This window comes from Chionomys nivalis, chromosome 1 (assembly GCF_950005125.1).
Source record: "Chionomys nivalis chromosome 1, mChiNiv1.1, whole genome shotgun sequence".
NCBI classification, from domain to species: domain Eukaryota; kingdom Metazoa; phylum Chordata; class Mammalia; order Rodentia; family Cricetidae; genus Chionomys; species Chionomys nivalis.
Genome location: NC_080086.1, coordinates 67,833,706 through 67,854,362, shown reverse-complemented (window position 1 = coordinate 67,854,362; position 20,657 = coordinate 67,833,706). Strand labels below are relative to the sequence as shown.

At 53.5% G+C, this 20,657-nt stretch overlaps 2 protein-coding genes across 14 annotated transcripts; one reads left to right on the top strand and one right to left on the bottom strand.

The window, feature by feature from the left end:
* The first annotated feature begins 310 nt into the window (after positions 1 to 310).
* On the top strand, positions 311 to 19,756 carry Rtkn (rhotekin). 12 transcript variants are annotated; one of them, XM_057764232.1, is made up of 13 exons: positions 393 to 505; positions 2,392 to 2,675; positions 10,618 to 10,817; positions 12,276 to 12,337; positions 12,437 to 12,490; positions 12,586 to 12,703; positions 12,972 to 13,181; positions 14,088 to 14,182; positions 14,287 to 14,393; positions 14,601 to 14,729; positions 15,451 to 15,619; positions 15,734 to 15,838; positions 16,374 to 17,052. In XM_057764232.1, the coding sequence occupies exons 2-13, from the start codon at positions 2,604 to 2,606 to the stop codon at positions 16,706 to 16,708; spliced, it is 1,656 nt and encodes a 551-aa protein (XP_057620215.1). In that variant the 5' UTR covers positions 393 to 505; positions 2,392 to 2,603; the 3' UTR covers positions 16,709 to 17,052. The 12 variants fall into 12 exon arrangements, with proteins under 12 accessions (XP_057620275.1, XP_057620178.1, XP_057620249.1 ...); XM_057764223.1 differs by lacking the exon at positions 393 to 505 and adding an exon at positions 1,458 to 1,890; XM_057764213.1 differs by lacking the exon at positions 393 to 505 and adding an exon at positions 1,458 to 1,890 and having other exon boundaries at positions 2,256 to 2,675.
* Wdr54 (WD repeat domain 54) lies at positions 17,195 to 20,639 on the bottom strand. Of its 2 annotated transcripts, none has more exons than XM_057764304.1 (10): positions 20,509 to 20,639; positions 19,966 to 20,188; positions 19,785 to 19,847; positions 19,349 to 19,415; positions 19,201 to 19,254; positions 18,789 to 18,916; positions 17,926 to 18,098; positions 17,674 to 17,836; positions 17,453 to 17,527; positions 17,195 to 17,374 (listed from the first exon to the last, which is right to left on the bottom strand). In XM_057764304.1, exons 2-10 carry the CDS (start codon positions 20,185 to 20,187, stop codon positions 17,243 to 17,245), a joined length of 1,077 nt encoding a protein of 358 aa, XP_057620287.1. In that variant the 5' UTR covers position 20,188; positions 20,509 to 20,639; the 3' UTR covers positions 17,195 to 17,242. The 2 variants fall into 2 exon arrangements, with proteins under 2 accessions (XP_057620287.1, XP_057620297.1); XM_057764314.1 differs by having other exon boundaries at positions 17,926 to 18,026.
* Positions 20,640 to 20,657: the final 18 nt, after the last annotated feature.

Sequence of the window (20,657 nt, the reverse complement as noted above, 5' to 3'; positions counted from 1 at the left end):
CCAAGTTCCAGAACCCCAGTCTGACAGGTGGGGACTGCAGCTGGGGAGGGGGATTCGGGGACCCAGCCCAAGTTCAGGTGAGCTAATCCAGCCAGAAGCGTGGAAGTTCTCAGGCCGTGCTGGAGTGATTTAGGGTGCCTTTGGCTCTGAAACTGTCGACCCAGATTGGCTTGGTGCCCGGGTACGAGCCGGGCCTTCAGCGGGGGTGGAAGAGGAGGGTGCCGCGCCCTGCCCAGCCCAGGTGTCGTCTCCGGGGGCGGGGTTTGGGAACCGGGCAGCTGGGGAGATTCCCGGCTGCACTGGTGGGAGGGTGGCCGTCGAGGGACCGGAGTCCAAGCCCGCGGGAGACTGATGCCAGGAGCGCAGGGAGTACACTGAACAAGGGGCTGCAAGCATGTTCTCTCGAAACCATCGGAGCCGGGTCACAGTGGCCAGGGGCTCCGCCCTGGAGATGGAATTCAAACGCGGCCGTTTCCGACTTAGTGTCTTCAGCGACCCGCCGGAGGTGAGAGGCCGCGTCCTTGCCTTCCCCTCCCAGTACTGGCAGGTGGCCCCGGCTATCCTGCCTCCTGGGCGCGCCGCGATCTGGGTCCATTCTAGCTCAAGTTGTTGACTTAGAAAGCCAGATGAGGACAGGGTGCGGATCCGTCCGATCTGTGCGAGCCCACGCATTGCCTGGTTGGGGTAATTTGCTTCTGACTGGAAAAGTCCTCCATATGAGGGGCCCTAAACTCAATTCCAGAACTATGACTGACCCAAGCTCCTCCAGCATCCCGCATCCCGGGCCAAAGGCAGTGGGCAGTCAGGCATCTTCCAATCCTTGTGTTCTTGGCTTGGCTTCCAACTGATTACCAGCTGCCAGTAGCATCCCACACTCTGTGCCGACCCCCTAAGCCAGCCTCCTTTGTGGGCTCCCTAGTTCTGTGACTTGTCCGAAGCCCTCCCAATGCCCTTACTCCTGAAGGGCAACAAGCTTCTCAGAGTAACCTCCAACTCTAGCGCCTCTCCCCCCCCCCCGGTGTGTGTGTGTGTGTGTGTGTGTGTGTGTTTTCACTCTGGAGAAATTTTCCACAACCAAACTTTCCACCTCCCTTCTTGGATCTAAGGAATCCAGCCTCTAGACTGAAAGTTACGACCCCCACCAGCAGAGTACCCCTGCCTGTATGTTCGGAGTCCTATGCTTAATTTAAAAAGTCCCTAAACTGGAGAGGCACTGGAGGCCCATGGCTGGAGCCAGAAATGAGAGGCGCTTAGCCATCCCAAAGAGACTTACATCCCCCAAATCAGTCTCCCACATGCTTAAGGAGGTCCCAGGTCGATGTCTCCCTCCCTCCCGTGCCTGGGAAGAGTTAAACGAAGTGGTTCTTACACACTCACGCACACACCCTCCCCGGATTCCAGGCCTGGCTTTTGCCCTTTCCCTTTAGGCTGCCCAGAACAAAGGCTCTTTCACAGCCGTGTCGCGCTGTCCCAGGCTTTCTCTGAGTCAGAAGCTAGTGGAGAGCTTTTGTCATCCTCCCACACCAGTTACTTAGACCCAAGGAACCCGCGCGTGGCTAGCGTGGGGGAGCCAGGGACGAAGCCGGGGACCCGGAGGAAGGGCCTGTGATCCTGAGCAGCGCTAGGATATGCCAGGCCTTGGGAGCTAGAGCTGAGTAGTCGGGGCGGAGCTGCAGGGCCAGGCCTGCCGCTGGGTAGAGTGTGACTCCATAGGCCCGGAGTGGGGGGGTAAGGGGGGGGGGGGCGGACAGCCCTGCAGCTGGCTGGGACCCGGGGCTGGTTTCCTGTCTGGAAGGGAAGGGGCCCGCAGAGGGGAGCAGGGCCAGCAGCAGCCAGGCACACCCCTGCCTTTCTCCCTCTCTCTCTCCTCCCTTCTGCTGGAAAAGCGAGGTAATTGTGAGCCCAGGGTGGGGCGTGCTGGATGGGGGCCGGCGTTGGAAGGGGTGACCCTGGGTCTGGGCCGCTTTACAGACTCACCCCTTTGTCCCATTCCCTGGGCTCAAGGCTCCTCAAGTCCTCACTTCTGCCGCTAACTTTCTCAAACTAAGCCAGAACTCCCTCAGTGGGTTCTGATCTTCGGATCAGCCCAAGGATTCCGTAGAATCAGCAGGAGGCGTCCCTTCCCTGCCCCCTTCCAGCTGTGCCTGCCCCTCACTGCCCTCACGGCACGCACATTCTCAGTCGGCCTGGCCTGGATGTGGGCGGGAGCCGGGGAGGGGCCAAAATGGGAATGAAAGGACCTTTTTCTTCCACAGCTGGGAGAACAGCTGCCACCAAAGCAAGGCTGGACACTCTGTGCCCAGAGCCCCCTCTGCAGCTGGCCTCTCCTCCCAGAAGCCCCTGCTCATTCTCACCTCACTTTTTTTCCTCCTCTGCCTGGCTCCTATCAAGGCCTTGGAACAGCCCTAGGAGAGGAAGTTTTGTCACAGAAGCCAGAGGGGTCTGACAGGACTGCAGAGGGACAGGGAGAGCCTCCTCATTCTGTCTTGAGCTGGACACCTCTCTCAAGCCCAGGGAGCTGTGGGAGGAGGAACTGAGGGACAGCGTGCTGCCTATCTGACCTCTCTCTGGGCAGCAAGGGAGGGGCTCTAGGGGACACAGAGATGCAGGACAGATTGCGCATCCTGGAGGACCTCAATATGCTCTACATTCGGCAGATGGCACTCAGCCTGGAGGTAATGCCCTGACCCCGGGACCATACGCTTCTTTCTCTACTGTCTTAGCCTTAATGGGGCCTGTGTGTGTGTGTGAGGGGGGTGCCCATAGCCTGCACAGGAGGGGCAGCAGGTGGATGGATGCTCTGTGTTGAGCCTGTTTGTGGACCCAGGCCCACTTCTGCCGAGCAGAATGAACATTACGTTGAAGAGCTATGGATGTGGCTCCACTGGCAGAGCGTCTGTTTGGCATAGACCACGTCCGGGGTTTGGTTACCAGCACCCCTGGGGGCAGGGGCACATACCTGTCATCCCAGCACTTGGGAAGTAGAAGCAGGAGTGAGTTCCAGGCCAGCCTGGGTTAAACAACAACACTAACCACAAAACCACACATTGGCAGCAGGGTCTTTGCGCCTATTTCTGGAAGCTGGGAGAATAGGTGTGTAGGTTTGTCCCGGGGGCAACGGCTCCTTTTAGAGATGGAGTGAAGAGCCTTCGGTATGAAGGAGGCTTTGCAGAAAGATGAAGCCTGAAGAGAAGGGAAAGAAGATGGTGGGCGAAGAGGAAAGGTGTGTGTGTAGGACAGTTTGGGGGGTTTGTTCTTTCCTTCCACCATGTGGACTCTGGGGACTGAATCCCGGTCCTTGGAATCGATGGCAGTCGCCTTCTACCTGCTGATCTATCTCACCGGCCTGCTGTGGTTTCTTTCTTTTTTTTTCTTTTCTTTTCTTTTTTTTCTGTGACAGGTTCTCTGGGTTTACTGTGTAGTTAGGGTGACCTTGACCTCCTGATCTCCCTACCACCACCTCCCAAGTGCTAGAGTTGCGGGCACGTGTTTAAGAATAAGTAAGCCACCACACCTGTCCCATTTATTCTTAAATACACGAACTGAACTCATTCTGGTGCCAAACTCCTTTCTAGGCCGTGAAAATATCTCTGGAGAAGGCAGGAAAGGTCCTTTCTTGTGAGGGGACAGATAATAGCCAAGTATGAGCAACGTCCCATAGTGAAAATATTATAAAAATAGAATGCAATAATAATGAGGCAGACGGCAGCATTAGATAGTCTGAAAGGGTCTGCAGTGCTGAAGCTGGCAAGGCTTTCCAGAAAGACAGCATGGCCAGGGTAGAGAGCATTTGATGAGGGTGAGGGTGATATGTGTGTGTGTGTGTGTGTGTGTGTGTGTATGCCGGTGGGGCTGGCATTTGTCATTGTGGTGGAGCGGGTGGGCTGAGGTAGACCATGCTGAGGTGGAAAGACTGTAATTCATCCACTTTGATTGTACTCTGAGCAGAATTCTGCAGCACAGAAAGGTTTTCTTATCCTAGGCTGGCCTCAGACTCTGTACATAGCCAAAGATGACCTTGAATTTCTGATCTTCCTGCCTGGAACTCCTGAGTGCTGGAATCACAAGTGTGCATCACCAAGCTGATGCAGGGGATCCAGCCTGAGACATCCTGCACACCAGGCAAACACCCAACCAACTGGGTGATATCTCTAGCACCTGTCTCAAGTTCCTTGCTGTTTATGGGCTTGTTTGTGTTTGAGATCAGGTCCCCTGTGTAGCCCTGGTTGGCCTGGAACTGGTTATATCGCCTTGGATAGCCTTTAACTCACAGCGATCCATCTGCCTCTATCTCCTGAGTAGTGGAACTAAAGGAGTCTGCCGCCACATGACCTTGTGCCTTAAGCTCTAGGGTGATTGCTGCGGAAGATCAGCTTGGTGGTGGCGAGTCCTGGGCAAAGAAGGTTGGCAAGAGAGTCTGCAAGTTTCCCTGGTTGGCGGCCAAATATCACATCAGGGGAATGGATCTGGAGTGTAGATTACGGAGTTCATGAAAAGGAGGAGAGATTCCAAATGATGGTGGTAGATCCGACAGAGCTGGCTGATGGATTAGATGAATTAGATTAGCAGAAAGACCTCTAGAATAGATGGGTCTAGGTGTGTGGTTAAGCCTCCCGGTGGTGCGGCGTCGTGCTGAGGTGGGCAGAGCAGGAGGCTACAGCAGGAGGTCAGAGGCAGGGATTCAGAGTGCAATCAGGAAGGGTAACTTACTGCACAGGTGCTGCCTGCCTAGCCCCCGCCCCCATCTCTGGATCAATGCATATTGCTAGCAAGTTATAGACCAACCGAGTTACAGCCGCAGGACCCTTTCTCACAGTCTTGGCACACATTTCGAGTGTACTTTCACATGGTGCCAGCTAGAGGAAGAAAATCCTCCATGTCCAGCTTCTGTACCAGGAGGATACACCTAAGTACTTGTTTGGAGAGGGTCTCCTTCTATTTTGTAGAAAGATGCCAAGTGAACCCCTTGGGTTTCTGGCATTGCCTAATTTTCCCGTGTTGGTGCACAACAGAAAACCGATTTACTGGGCGAGGCACATGCCTATAATCCCAGTGCTCAGGAGGTTGAGAAAGGAGTTGTGAGTTCAAAGTCAGCCTGGGTTATAGAAGGAGACCACCCCAAATGAAACAAACAAACAAAGAAACAAAAAACATAAGCAAAATACTCTAAACCTCCTCTCGATCCAGCTGGTTTCCATTGCCCCGCTATTTGTTGTATAACTTGTGTTATAATTATTTTTAGTTAATTAAAAGGGGAGGGGGAAGAAACCAGTTAGCTTCTTGGCTCCTCTAGTCACATTCAATGGCTAGGTGCATGCTGACTGCTTGCATCAACAGAGTTGGTTAGGCTACATAAATGTTTAAGTTCTGCATCCTGTGCACCCCTCCCCCGCACACACACTGACCTTTCTCCCCTCGGGAGGCCTGCCCAACATCTGGAACACAAGGATGACTTTGTTTTTTACTTTGAACAACGTTCCTTGAGCCACAATCTGAGAGTACTGCACACCCCCTCCCCAGTTCATCATGTCCTCAAAAAGACAGACTCATTGATAATTTAGGAATGGCAGGAAAGTTAGTTCTGGAGTATAAATCCAAAAAGTCTTTTTAAAGGCAGTATCCTAGGCTGCAAGGTGCAAGTTTAAGAGAAATGAGAGTGAAAGGTTGGTTTTTGGGTTTTTTTTTTTTTTTTAAAGATGTGGTTTCTTGGAGTAACAGCCCTTTCTGTCCTGGAACTCGATTTGTGGACCAGGCTGGCCTGGAACTCAGAGACTTACCTGCCTCTGTCACCTGAGTGCTGGGATTAAAGGCATGCACCACCAGGACCTGGCAAAAAGATTATATATATATATATATATATATATATATATATATATATATATATATATAATTGTATAGCACCAAGCAAGTGTGAAGGTCAGAGGACAGTTTTGATCCTTTTCTTCCATGGTGGGAGCCAGGGATTGAACCCAGGTCCTCAAGGTTGACAACAAACAGCCTTACCACTAAGCCATCTTGTTTGCCTTTATTTTTATTTTTTTAATAACTTCTTAAGTAGCCCAGGTTGTGTATCTAAGGAAGGCATTGAACTTCTTATCCTCCTGTCTCTACCTCCCAAGTGCTAGGGTCACAAGCAAGCATGACTTCTGGTGAACGGGGTGCTCAGGATGGAACCCAGGCTGCCATGAATTGCTAGGCAAGCTCTACCAACTGAGCTACATCCCCGGAGCAAGGCTAGAACATGTGCCAGGCCCAGGTAGGGATTCGATTTTTCTCGTTAAATCCTCACACGTAATACTGTGAAGAAAGCCACCTATTCCCAGTCTACAGACTGAAGCTCCAGAGAATAAATGACACACCGGCCCCCACCCCCACCACCGCTTCCCTACACTAGGACTTAGCCCTAGTGGGAATTCTGAAGGGAACAGAAGGTGATGGGAAGCACAACAGGAAGCTGGGGAGAGAGTGTGGGAGAGAGAGGAGTAAGTCATCATGGGCAACTGTGACTCATTCTCTGTCATCCCTGGAGAGCTGACCCAGGTCACTCAGGTCGGAGGACTCTCTCCGTATTTAGGATCTTTCCCATCCTAGGGGAACAAACAGCGTCCATTTGGGGAGAGATGGAGGGGAAACCTGTGTTAATGAGTATAGAGAGGGGTGCAAAGCACGGGGACCCCAATCTCCACCTGAAAAGATGACCCTTTCTCCAGGACATTCTTTACTGTAGACTGAGCTAGAATGGATTTGGAAGTGATGTGCACATGGGGCAGGCGGCTAGTTCCCCCCAAGTCCAGTTCTGCTGGTCCGTGCTGGATCCAGAAACCTCACTTCATACCCTGCTCCTGGTAAGGGTCACCTTGGAAAGACAAGCCCGCTAGGGAGAAGTCTCCAGGGCGGCCCAGGTGCTCCCTGCCGTCGCGGAGAGACGCGACAGGGTCCCGGTGGTGGAGATGCAGGCATTTCGGAGCCTGAAGGGACCGCCCGTGCCCGGTGCCCTCGGCGCCTCTCGCGGCAACTGGGAGCTGATGTCACGGGCGCCCTCGGGCTCAGCGGACCAAGTCAGTGAGGCAGCGCCGACTCCCGGGATCCTTCAATTCCCGGGCGGTCCTCGGTCACTCCGGCCACAGGGGTTGCTGCTGCCCAGGACTCCGCACCGATTGTAAACGCCATGGACAGGGCTAGGGAAGGATCGGTGAGTGCTTGGCCCCGGAGGGGGCTAGCTAACCAGGAGCGAGCTTGAGGACGCATTCTTGATCTCATTCATTTGCGAAACTGGTGACAGAAATTAAGTGCAGAGTCGGGGAGGGGTGGGCAAGCAGTAGGCTTAGCAAAGGCAGGAGAGTGATGCATCCGAAGCGAGGCTGAGAGGAGTTTGGGAGAGCTTCCTGATGGAGGGGGTCTTTGAGGTGGTTCTGGAGGGGTTTGTGATAACATCTGACCTAGCACAGCAGCCCCCCAAAAGAGATAGAGAAGGAAGAATTGGCACGCAGGCTGGACAAGGTTTTGGTGAGAAGGAATTCGAGGTGTTGGGAAGGCTGGGCACCAGAGACAGAAGCAGGACATAGGGTGAGAAGGAGAGCCGGTGTGATGGAGAGGTGTGTGTAGTCGGTTACTCTTCTGTTCCAACTGCATGCCTCCACTTGGCTGACTTCCTGAACCAATGCTGTGCACCTCCGCTCTGAAGCCTCCGGCTGTCGGCTGTTTCCCGTATTTTTATGCCATGACAAGGCACTTATGGAGCAGCCATTCATCTCTGCATGTTCACCTCCCAGCTGGGACTTAAATATGGAGGCTTGGTCAGCACAGGGAAGCTCCAGCGCTAGCTGTTGAACAGAGTCTACTAACAAAGCAGCCTCCTTGTGAAAAAAGCCCGTGTGTCTGCCATTGTGCTGGATGCTTTTCATCAGGCATTGAGTGTGGATCTCACTGGTCTTTGAACACTGAGACGCCATGACTGTTTTCATCCCATGTTGTGTGTCTGTGGTGTATGTATGTGTGTGCATGCGTGTATGTTTCCTATGAGTGTGTGTAAACCAGAAGTCAACTTTAAGGTTTTTGTTTGTTTGTTTGTTTTTGACATGGAGGTCTCACTATATAGCCCTGTCTGGCCTGGTACTGGCTATGTAGACCAGGCTGGCCTCAGACTCAGAGAGATTTGCCTGTCTCAGCCTCTAAGTGCTGGGATTAAAGGTGTGTGTCACCATGCCTTTAATATATATTTGTGTGTGTGTTTCTGTACATGGAAGGCATGCCTGCCGCAGCACAGTGTGGCAGTCAGAGGGAAACTTGTGGGGTTTGGCTGTCTCTTCCACCATGTGGATCCCAGGGATAGAATTCAGTTCCTCATGCTTGGTAGCAGTGGCCTGTCAGTCCACTGAGTCAGTCTCACTGGTCCTCACTGAAGACAAAATCTCTCACTGAACCTGGTGCAAAGCTGTGGCCAGACTGGCCGGTCACCAGGGCTCTCTGTCTGTTTTTGCTCCCTGGTGCTGGGGTTGAGACCAGTGATGCCATACCCGCCTTCTATATGGGCACTGTGGATCCAAACTCAGGTAGTCTTCCCTGCACAGCAGGCATTTTACCCACTGAGCTACCTTCCCCGTTCTTTACCCCATTCTATCAGTTGGAAAATCAAGTCAGTACTCAGGGAGGTGGGTGAAATGTCCCATATAGCTAGGAGCTGCCATGTTATTTGGTAGGGGACTTCCTGGAGGAGCTTGGGGGCTGAATTGGCCTGTTTTGGAAGAGAATCATGTGGGTGGTGCTGGGGTGAAAATCTGGCCTAGTACAGTGAACCAGAAAATAGTCCCTGGAGAAAGGAACTGTAAACAAGCTAAATATGTAGCCTAGGCTGACTTGGAACTCATGATAATTCTTGTGCCTCTGCTTCCTGAGTGCTGAGATTACAAGCATGCATCACTATGCCTGGCTGTCTAGGGCTTTTTATACTTTATTGTTTTGAGTCAGGGTTTCATATAGCCCAAGTTGGCCTCATCCTCTCTCTATGGTGCGGAGGGTGACCTTGATTTTTTTTTTTTTTTTTTTTTTTTTTTTGGTTTTTCGAGACAGGGTTTCTCTGTGGTTTTGGAGCCTGTCCTGGAACTAGCTCTTGTAGACCAGGCTGGTCTCGAACTCACAGAGATCCGCCTGCCTCTGCCTCCTGAGTGCTGGGATTAAAGGCGTGCGCCACCACCGCCTGGCCTGGAGGGTGACCTTGAGCATCCTAATTCCACTGCTTCCACCTCCTGAGCACTCCCCACCAGGTCCAGTTTATACAGTGCTGGAGAGTAAAACCCAGAGCAATGCATGCCCAACTCTCAGCCCAATGCCAATTGCCTTTTAAGCTCCAAGATGACGTCTTTCCAGGTGAATATCCCTGCATCCTCAGGGCCTCTCCTCTGCCCTTCCATGCCTGTCCAGTGCCTCCTGCATGCCTAGCCCCCCCCCCTCCAGTCCCTCATACCTGGACCAACTACTTTCCCTTCCTCATTCCTTACCTCTGAGCGTCTCTCCCAAGTTCAGGGAGCCAGAGGAGGTGGATATGCTGTTTGCGGTCTGTATAGGATTCTGTGCGGTATGGGAGCACCCTGTAGGCGGTGTGCATCTGACTGATCCCACAAATCTGTTTTCATTCCTAATCTCTGGGACAACCACACAAATATGTAAATATATACATATACATAAGCAAATATATGATATATGTTATATCATAAATGGTGGTGTGTGCGTTTTGTTTGTTTTTGAGTCTCATGTATCCCAGGCTTGCCACTAATCCACTGTGTAGCTGAGGATGGGCTTAAACTACTGATCCTCCTGCCTCTGTCTCCCAAGCGCTGGATTACAGACGTGCACCACCATGCCTGGCTTGATGTACAATGTTGTTTTGCTTTCTATTCTTGTGCTATATTTTCCGGAGAGTTACAGCTACACACATGTCTTCCTCCATCTCTTGCCCTGTCTACCAGTGCAGATACAACTCATTTAACTGCTGTCTTATGGAAAGGCTGTGTTTTAGTTTGGGTGTTTAAAATAATGCCTGGGGCTGGAGAGATGGCTCAGTGGGAAGAAAAAGAAAAGAAAAAAGAAAGAAACAATTTTTGCTCTTCTAAAGAACCAAGTTCACTTCCTGGCACCCATGTAAAATGGTCTGTAACCCCAGCTCCAGGGATCTGATGCCTTCTTCTGGTTCTGTGGGCTCTGCACTCATGTGCAATATATGTACACTTAAGTAAAACAGGGCTAAGTGAATCTTTTTGTCATATAGCTTGTCAGTTACATGTGTATCTGTAGGCTGAACCCTTGAGTATAGTGTTTAGGACAATTAGGTTGAAGAATATATGAACTTGTAGTTTTTGTAGATTTCTCCAAATCGCGATCAAAGGTAGAAAGACTTTATGCCCCTCACAATCAAATGGATGAGAGTATCTGCAGTTTCGTTAAGTTTTTCTGGCTCATCTTGGGCCTCTGAGGGTAAGACAACAGGCTTTGCTAAAACATTAGTGTCCTCTGCCCTCCCCCACCCCACATAGCCCACTTGGGACTGGGGTTGGGCAGGGGAGATGTCTCAGCCTGATCCCTGACTGCCGTTTCCTCTTCTCTTCCCGTGACTCTGGTTAGGACACGGAGTTACAGAGGAAACTAGACCATGAGATCCGGATGAGGGAAGGGGCCTGCAAGCTGCTGGCGGCCTGCTCCCAGCGAGAGCAGGCTCTGGAGGCCACCAAGAGTCTGCTGCTGTGCAACAGCCGGATTCTCAGCTACATGGGCGAACTGCAGAGGCGCAAGGAGGCCCAGGTGCTGGAGAAGACAGGCCGGCGGTGAGCAAGGGAGGTGATGTGCCTGAGGGAGGGAGGCTTTATCCATGCTTCAGCAAGTGGCTGTGTGGAGTGTTCGGGGTTCAGATCAACCCCGATGGGGAACCCCTCACAAACACCTGTCCTGGCCAGGAAAGACACCTTAGTGTTTTACCATGGTGGTGGGTCATCCCAAGTGGCTGGGGCTGGATCCAGGAAAGCCAGGGTGTCTGAGGGTGGCTGGCAGTTCAAACCACAAGTAATGCAAACATGCTAATTGGTTATGGCCTGTCCATGATCTGCTATATCCGGCTGGTTGTCTGGAAAACTAATTTTCTCAAAGCCAGTTCACCAAATGGCCCATTTACCACAAATTGACAGTAGCATGTTGTACCCGGGGTTCACCATCAGAGGCAGGAGTTGAGAAAGCACATAATTGAAAATCACTTGTAGGAAGGCTCCCCATTTGTAGAAATTGTTTGTGCAGCGGAGCTCAGCATGAGTTTGTAACCTACACACAGTGCCAGCGCTACAGTGCACTCTGGCAGTGACAGGTCAACCTTGAGACAGCTGGAGTCAAGTGAAAATGTTAGAAAATACTTGACAAATGCATTGCTCTGAGGATTGGCTGTTTTGGTAAATGAGTCATTTGGGGGACCGCCTGCCTCATTGAGGCTGCATGGGAAGAGGGTCCCAGCCCTCACTGGCATGGAGGAGTTGAAGGAGAGGTTGCCAGGGGCTCACCAGGAAGCCCACAGAAGGAGAAAACACATCCCATTGCTGCTTCACTGGGCAAGAGGCCAAGCAGGCAGGGAGCAGCTCTCTCAGGTAGCTGCGGGCAGATCGACCACAGCCCTCAGAGTGGGAATATAAAGTACATTTAATTCCCTAGCAGCTCTAGTTGTGCTGCTCTGTGTGCTCATATCAAAGACAAGATGAAAGCTGGGCACGGTAGTTTATGTCCATAATCCCAGCATGTGGGAGGCTGAGGTGAGAAGATTACTGAGTTTGAGGCCAGCTTGAGCTACAGAGTGAGACCTTCACTCTCAAACACCTGAGATATTGGGAACAAATAGCTTCTAGAATTGCAGGGAAAACCTTCCAGTCTCTCCAAGTCCATGGTTTAATGAGTGTGTGTGTGTGTGTGTGTGTGTGTTAGCGGGAGGTTGGGGGAGGCTTAAACGGGAATCTCTTTTGGCACCTGTCCCCTCAAGGCCACACTTGTCCCTTACAGGGGTCTGGATGGCCAGGACCAATGCTAGGATGAGGTCCCAGAGCTTGGGTGCTATCCCTGTGTGCTAACATTGCTCAAATGTCCCCAAGACCAGCAAACTTCTGAGTGCTGTCAATAGCTCTCCTCCAGTCCCTTGGTCCTGCCATGCCAACCAGGCTAGGAATCAGGGGCCCCTTAGAGCCCCTGGGAATCAGAACAAAGGGGAGTAGAGGGGAAGACCAGGCCAGGACTCTGTGATCTGCCCACAGACCTTCCGACAGTGTGCCGCCCCCTGAGCGTTCCCCTTGCCGTGGCCGGGTCTGCATCTCTGGTAAGAAACACACAGCTGCCACAGAGGCTGGTACCCCTCACCCCACCACACCACCGCCTGGCTGCTTCTAACCCCTCTTCCTTCCTGTCTTCCCTTTAGACCTCCGGATCCCACTCATGTGGAAGGACACGGAGTATTTCAAGAACAAAGGCGGTGAGTGTCACATACAATGGGACAAAATCAGGGGAGTGCTCCGAGACAGAGGTTCTTGTTGACATTTTAATGCTTTTATTTCTCTTTATTTTCAGACCTGCACCGCTGGGCTGTGTTCCTGCTGCTGCAGCTCGGGGAACAGATTCAGGACACAGAGATGGTCCTGGTGGACAGGACGCTCACAGACATCTCTTTTCAGAACAATGTGCTCTTGTGAGTTCCTTGTCTGTGGCTCGCTCCTTCCTTCCTTCCTTCCTTCCTTCCTTCCTTCCTTCCTTCCTTCCTTCCTTCCTTCCTCCCTTCCTTCCTCCACTCCAGCTCCTTATGGGGTTGCTATGGGGGTGGAGGTGGGGGGGGGAGGAGAGGCAGATGGCCCCTGGGCACCTCTGTAGAGTCCTCCTGAACTTCCGCTCTTCTTCCCCACACCCTCCTGAGCCTCCTGCTCATGGCGCTCCTCTCTCCTCTCTCTTGCGCTGTGTAGTGCTGAGGCAGGGCCGGACTTTGAACTGCGGCTGGAGCTGTATGGGGCCTCTGTAGAAGAGGAGGGGGCCCTGGCTGGTGCCCCCAAGAGGCTTGCCACCAAACTCAGCAGCTCCCTGGGCCGTTCCTCGGGGAAGCGTGTCAGGGCATCGCTGGATAGTGCTGGGGGCTCCGGGAACAGTCCCATCCTGCTGCCCACCCCAGCTGTGGGGTAAGATCATGTAGTACCCATCCCCACTGGTGACCATGACACCGTGAATGAGCAGTCATTCTGCCCAGCCCTAGAGTTAGGCCTCAGTCAGCCCATGAACCTGACAGTGAGAGAGCTAGGCTTTGGGGTCTTACCTGGTTAGCAGGCACAGAAACATCTGATAGGACTTGAGGGTGTAGCTCAGTTGGTAGAGTGCCTGCCTAGCGTACAGGAAGCTTTGTGTGGGGTAGCGCACAGCTGTTATTCCAGCACTTGGGAGGTAGAGGAAATAGGATCGAAAGTTCAAAGTCATCCTCAGCTGCATAGTGAGTTTATGGCATCCTGGTATACATTAGACCCTGCCTCAAAACCCCCAAAACAGGGATGGGGAGAATGACACAATGGCTGAAGCACTTGCTGTGCAGGCATGGAGACTGGAGTTCTGATCCCCCAAACCCAATCCCAGGGCTCACCTGTGTGGGGAGCTATGTGATCTCCAGGATATGCTAGCTAGCTGGACTAGACCAACTGGCAAGCTCTGGGCTAGGTGAGCGATCCTCCCTCCATGAATAACGTAGAGAGCAATTAAAGAGGACACGCAATGCTAATGTCTGGCCTCTACATACACATGTGTGCCTCCCATACGTATACCCAAATCGAACAACGTAGATACATCTACAACTGTGCTGAGTTGGGCATGCTCTGGAGCGGAGGGAGCCTATAGTCCCCTGAAGTCACTGGGATCTGTTGACTGAAGAAACTCACCCTCATGACGCTGCCAGCAGAGTTTCATTGGAATAGTGTATGAGTGAGGGCCAGGTGCCTAGTGGGCAGGGAGACAGGAGGGAGCTAGTTGTCCGTGTAGCCTAGCAGTGGGACAGATCTGCTCACACACCACACTCCATTGATGTCCCCTTCTCCCTCCAGGGGTCCTCGGTTCCACCTCTTGGCCCATACCACTCTCACCTTAGCTGCCGTGCAAGATGGATTCCGTACACATGACCTCACCCTCGCCGGTCATGGTGTGTGCATGAGTGTGTCGGGGGGCCCTGGCAGCGCTGAGAGGGGTGGTGGGGTTGTCCCCTTCTCATTTCCCATCCTTACTCTGTACTTCCTCCTCCCCCAGAGGAGAACCCTGACTGGCTGCCCCTTTATGGTAGCGTGTGTTGCCGCCTGGCAGCCCAGCCTCTCTGCATGACTCAGCCCACTGCAAGTGGTACCCTCAGGGTGCAGGTGAGGGGCCCTACAGGAGTGGAAGGGGGCATGGAGGGGACAGCTGGGCCCCTAAGGATAGGATGATAAAAGTGAGACTCTGGGGGGACAAAGTGGGATGGGAAGGCAGCAAGGTGAGTACTGGGGACATGGGGTCAACGGGTGACTGAGAAGAAGGTCCCTGGTGGGGAGGCAAGACTCCCTAGAAAACACCAGGTCTTTATGCAGCAAGCTGGGGAGCTACAGAATGGGACACTCGTGCACGGAGTCCTGAAAGGCACAAACCTCTTCTGTTACGGGAGATCCGAAGATGCAGACACCGGGCAAGAACCACGGTTTACTGTCGCCATCAACAAGGTGATGAGTCCGGTGGTCATGAGGCCACCTGGTGCTTAGGCCCGGGCACTTCTTTCTCAAGGCCCTAGAGAGTTAGGCTCAGGCCTCAGAGACAGGGCTGGGTGGATTCTGTTCCTAAGAGCACCAAGCTCCACAGCAGGGTTGGGGATGCAGAGAGACCACTTCCTCATATCCTCCAACCCCTCAAACAATACTAAGAAAGTTCTCAACATCCCGGTCCTTTCCAAATCCCAGGGGATTCTCCTGCTAGGTTCTTCCTCTAGTCCTCTGTGCTTCCAGTTTGTAGCTGCTGATAACTTGCTGTCTGTCCCTACACAGGCCCAATTGGGCTGCTATGACCCCTAGCCTTAGGGTTGCTTTCCTCTGTGTTTGCCAGAGACTTGAGTGTGTTAGGCAAGTCTGCCCCAGCACTGCACCCCAGGCGCCCTGTCTGTGTTTTGCAAGTACTGGATGGGTAACCCAAACCCGGGCCTTGCTGATTCCTGCCCATCTCTATACCTTCCCTGCCTTGCTCTGTCCCTCTTTTCTGTCTCTACCTGTTGCTCCCTGTCTCAGCATAGATACTTTATCCCCAGCATCCTCGCTGTCCCCTCACCCTTCCCAGAGTTAGCAGGAGGCAAATGCAGACTCAGCAGAAGTCCCAAAGGTACTTTCCAGGCAGGGGTGATGGGCTGCTTCTCAACTAAGGCAGAGGTGAAGTCAGATCTGCTTTCTCCTGCAGGAGACTAGAGTCCGGGCAGGGGAGCTGGAGCAGGCCCGGGAATGGCCTTTCACCCTCAGCATCAGCAACCGCTACGGAGATGACGAGGTGACCAACACCCTCCGGGTAGAGAGCAGAGAAGCCCTGCAGAACTGGATGGAGGCGCTGTGGCAGCTCTTCTTTGACATGAGTATGAGAAAGGGCTGGGCTAAACCTCTGGGAAGGCTGGAGGGCTGCCTGCTGCTTGAGAGCTGGGAATGCAGGAGTAAGCAGGCAGCTCCTGCAGCTGGCGCTCTCCTCGCAGGTCAGTGGAAGCACTGCTGTGATGAAGTCATGAAAATCGAAGCTCCTGCACCCCGGAAACCCCCACAAGCACTGACCAAGCAGGGGTCCTTATACCATGAGATGGGTAAGTCAGGGGCAGTTAGTCGGGGAGCTGATGGGAAGTGGAGTTGGGGACCTCAAGGGGAACCAGGTACTAGAGAGAAAGCACAGTGGGGTCCAGGTCTCACTCAGCCCTACTGTCTTCCCCTTTTCTCTCCAATTCTGAAAACCACCTCCACCCAAGTTCCGAACAAACCCCCAAGAGCAGATTCATTCCATGACATCTGTCCTAACTCCTCCTTTTCTGTTTTCCTCTGTGCATGTGGACTCCTGCATCCTCTTCTGACCTCACTTGCCCGGCACTGCTTTCTCTCCTTTTTATCTTGGTTTCTTTACCCACTTCTGCTCCCCACCCCCACCCCAATGTCACACAGTCTTATCAGAGCCTGTGGCCTCAGGGGGTCCCGGTGAGGGGCTGCTCCTGCAGAACAATGCCATCTCAGCTGAGATTCGGGCCTTGCTTTCTTCATATTACAGTGACAGGTGACAGTCAGGGCTGAGCAGGCCAGGGCTTGTGCTCTGACTAGCCCCCTCCCCTCCCCTCCCCCCTGGTGCCACAGCTATTGAGCCACTAGACGACATCGCTGCTGTGACCGACATCCTGGCCCAGCGCGAGGGCACAAAGCTGGAGCCGCCCCCACCCTGGCTAGCAATATTTACAGACCAGCCTGCCTTGCCTAGCTCCTGTGCGCCTGCCTCAGTGGCCCCAGTCCCAACCTGGACGCAACCCCTGCCCTGGGGGCGACCCCGAACCTTTTCCCTGGATGCTGCACCCCCAGACCACTCCCTTGGGGCTTCTCGCTCGGTTGCACCCCTCCCCCCGCAGCGATCCCCACAATCCAGAGGCTTCTACAGCAAAAGTCAGCTCCGCACATGGCTCCAGTCCCCAGTGTGAGAGGCACCAGCAACAGGATCTGGCCAAGAAAGAAAACGACCCAAGGGCAACTGGGTTCTAGGTCCAGCACTGTAGGGCGCTGGGCTCCTCTTCCTCCACTGGACTAGGAAGGAAAGCTGGGGAGGGGTAACAGAAGCCCCTCTTAAGTTGTGGTTACCATGGTACTGAGGATACCATTTCTGGAGCTGGTTGGGATCCCCCTAGCTCTCTACCTGGGAGAAAACTGGAAGAACCCTGCCCTGCCTCCCTGCACTAACCAGCCTTGAGGGTGGGCGGCACTAGGGAGCAGGGGGGAAGGCACCTCCCTGGGACTCCTACCCCGACCATTAAAGTTATTCAACAGCTTGCTGCCTTCACTTGGTCTTTGAGGGCATGGTCTCTGAGGACCAGTGGCTTCTGCGCGCTCTGAGCCTGCCTCTCCCTCCTCCCGGGAGCTTATTGTTTAGAAGTGTGGCCGAGAGTGAGTGATCAGACAAGGGCTTGGAGGAGGGATACTTTATAAATACCAAGGGAGGAGGGAAGGTTGCTCCTCTGTCAGACACTGCTGAACTTCAGGATCTCAGCAAGCTCGTAACCTGTCACCGCAAAGGAGCTGCCTGATGGGTCACAGAACCGAGCCCCACACACCTGGGTATCAGCAATGCATTCCCCGTGGCAGTGTTCAACCTGGAGGGTGGGGGAAAGTGGTCAGTCCTGCTGCTCACCCTTTGCTTGGGTCCCCACCCCCACCCTCTACAAACATACCTCAATGGAGCCGCTCTCTGCGTTCCTGCTCAGCTTCCAGATGTGCACAAAGGTGTCCTCAGCTGCAGAGAGTAGCTAAAAGAGAGAAACCCAAGAGGGGTGGGCAGGGAGTCAGAATGCCCAGTCCAGGTACCTGGGGATGGAGTCACATTGAGTACGGAGACAAGCCTGTGTTAGGCATCTAAACACCAGGAAGATACTTAGGGGTGCAGGAGACTGACCTTGCCCACTTCTGGAGCTAGGTCCAGGGCAGTGACGGTCCGGGCATGGGCACTGATCTGGACGTGGAGCGCTCCAGTAGTGGCATCATACAGACGCACTTGCCCATCGCCATACCCTGCGGCTACAATCCCCTGCCACAGCTGCACAGAGGGGCACGGGACCCTGCAAGGGCAATGTTCAATTTTGTTTCTCCAGACCCCAACATATCCCCTGCCCTCAAAAAGGCCATAACCCTCTTCTGCGTCTCCTACCCGAATCCTGGTATTCGGGTCAGTAATGTGAACACAGTTCCTGACCTCCAGACACAGAGAACACCTGAGTCATCAGCTGTCACCATGTCAGCAACACCATCCTGAGGAGAAAGTCTGTGTGGCCCAGGGTCCAGGGCAAGAGGGGAAGGGAAGCCATGCCTGCCTCTTTGCTTCTACAGGGAAAGGGCAAGAGCTCAAGATATCAGGCACTTCTCTGCCAAGTCTCTTAAGCACAGGCTCCTTGTAGGTCCTTATAGGCTTCTCACAACCCCCCACCCCCACCCCCGATGCTCCCATCACGGAGCAGGAGAGGATGTATATAATTGTTCCTCTGGGATAGGTGACAATGCTAAAGCCACCATTTCCTGACTTTTTGGAGGCTTCATAATGAGCCAACCACAGTCACAACTGGTCCCTAGGCCTCCTGACTGATGCAGGCAGACAGATCAGGTGCTACAAATGGTACAAACTATAAGCCCCACACCCTGCTCTCAAGAGCAATTCAAGCAGGGGGAAGGGAGGAGTTTTCTGTGAGGATAGGGCCTACTCAGAGTGAAGCTGGGTGGCAGGGTGGACCAGGGAGACGGCTTTCTGGAAAGGCCAGCCCTGGAGCTGGGTCACTTGTTTAAGTCCAGAGAAGGAAGCTACAGCTGTCAGTGTTGGCAGCATCTGGGAGAGGGTCAGCTTTAACTTCCGGCTTCACACCAGTGTTGAAGAGTGCTAGTGATTTTTCTAGAACTCTTAACATGAAGCACGTTTCCCTCAGACCGGAGGCTACTACACCTGAGAGAGTGCAGATGATCCCAAAGCCACACTTCTACTTCAAATGGAGCCACTAGAATAGCTAGAGGAAGCGCACTCACCTGCCCCTGCGCACGCTCAGTGGCGATGTCTGTGATTGCTGTCTGGTGCCCCACCAGCTCCTCGTTAAGTACAATGTTGGGACCCTTAGCAGGGATGTCAAACACCAGTACCCGGCCGGACCATGTTCCTGCAGCCAGAACCAAAGTCCCACTGATGGCTTCCTGATGGGCCTCCAGTCACCTCCCAACACTCCCTCTACCCAAGAAGTCTTGGAAATAAACTGATTGCTCCAACAGCCCTGACTTCCCGTTCACTATCCCTCTGTAAATGGTTTTAGGAGTCTCTGATACCCGCCCTTCCTCACCTTCCCCCAACCCTTCAGAAGTTCGTCAGCTCCTCAGCATCCCCCTGGCTGAGAACCCATACCGATGTACCTCATCCACCTTAATGCCCTGCCCTTAGTCCTCTCACCCACACAGATGAAGTGAACGCTGGCAGCGATTCCTCGGGCAAACATGGCCTGTGCTGAATAGAAAAACAGCTCTCAGAAGCAGCATTTCCTCCAGCCCTAGCGAATTCTCCCAGCCTCCACCCCTGCTCCACTTGGTCCTGCAGGTACCTGAAGACGCGTCTCCTGAATCCAAGGCATGCCAATAGACCATGACGGAGCCATCAGACTCGTACATCTATAAGATGGAGGAAGGACGGCAGGATGATCCAGCTGACCCTTGCTGAGCTCTGGGCCCCCGCACTGACTTCACACAGCCATGTCAGCCTGAGTCCAGGGAACCCTCCAACTTGTTCTGGGAGGCAGGCACCATTCTTATCCCTAGTTTTCAGAGGAGGGCACTCGGGCTACATGTCCCGAAGGTCACAGAGTTATTGAAGGAGGCAGATGGCTGAAGTGGCACTTGAAGAGTGAAGAGAACGGAAAGCAGGAAGAAGAAACTGGGAGAAAGGGTGGGCTACACACACGGGAAGCTTGGAAGTATTTATTCATAGGGAACTGGAGAGGGTGGGCATGAGGAGAGTGGGGAGGGGGACTCTCTTCTCACCTGTATCCTTCGATGTGAGGTGAGAACCAGCAATACTCTGAAAGGGAGGACGCACCAGTGGACCTGGAGAGACACGCATAGGCATCACAGCAGACAGAGAGCATGAGGCGCCAAGAGCATAGGGTTTAAAGAACAAAGGTAGAGCAGATTTAAGCAACGCCTCTTTAACTCCTGGCCTCACCTGAGTGATAAGTGGGGGGCTCACTCCAACGCCCACTTTGACTTGGAGCTGGCGCTGGGCCAAGGGCACACCCTCAGAGGCAGCGCTGAGAATCTGGGCGCTAGGTCCATGAACCACTCCAAAATGCGTGAGATCACGGGCTGGAAGCTGCAGCACACTGAGGTTGTTAGACAGGGCGGCGGCAGAGCCGCGAAGTGGGATGGAGCGCTCGCGGAGGTACATCCTGGGAGAGAGATACTAGAGTCACCGGAGTGGACCAGGAGAAGGCCACAGAGGGTACTTGGACAGGGGAGAAGGGCAATGAGATGCAATCGTGAGATACTGAGAGAGACTCTTGATTGACAGGTTTCACGAGGAAAGCGATGGGAAACAATCACAAGGACGAGAGAATCCCATGGAGCAGGAGAGAGCCCAGGGTTGAGTATTGGGGCCACCAGGGAATCCCAAAGGAATAATGGTGATGGAAGAACCTGGTAAGTACTGAACGCTCCAGCCAAAAAGGCAGAAGGAGGCCTCCAGCCCTTCCTCCCACAGTTTGGTTACCTGCAAATCCACGCCAAGGTCAGAGGTCACACCTGCAACCCCCTCCACCTTCACCCCCAAGTCTGTCTTGCCTGACGGGCGATCTTCAGGTCCCTCCGAATCCGCCGCCACCATAGAGACGACGCACTGACGCACGGCCTCTGGGCGGG

Bases quoted from the DNA above. Each gene is read 5' to 3' on its own strand.
- Wdr54 (XM_057764304.1), bottom strand. From the start codon at position 20,187: ATGTACCTCCGCGAGCGCTCCATCCCACTTCGCGGCTCTGCCGCCGCC. The intron at 17,837-17,925 runs GTAGGAGACGCA...TTGCCCTTGCAG, and splicing joins ACCCGAATACCAGGATTCGG to GGTCCCGTGCCCCTCTGTGC. The intron at 17,375-17,452 runs GTATGTTTGTAG...CCCACCCTCCAG, and splicing joins CAGAGAGCGGCTCCATTGAG to GTTGAACACTGCCACGGGGA.
- Rtkn (XM_057764195.1), top strand. From the start codon at position 395: ATGTTCTCTCGAAACCATCGGAGCCGGGTCACAGTGGCCAGGGGCTCC. The intron at 12,704-12,971 runs GTGAGTTCCTTG...TGCGCTGTGTAG, and splicing joins TTTCAGAACAATGTGCTCTT to TGCTGAGGCAGGGCCGGACT. The intron at 13,182-14,087 runs GTAAGATCATGT...TTCTCCCTCCAG, and splicing joins CTGCCCACCCCAGCTGTGGG to GGGTCCTCGGTTCCACCTCT.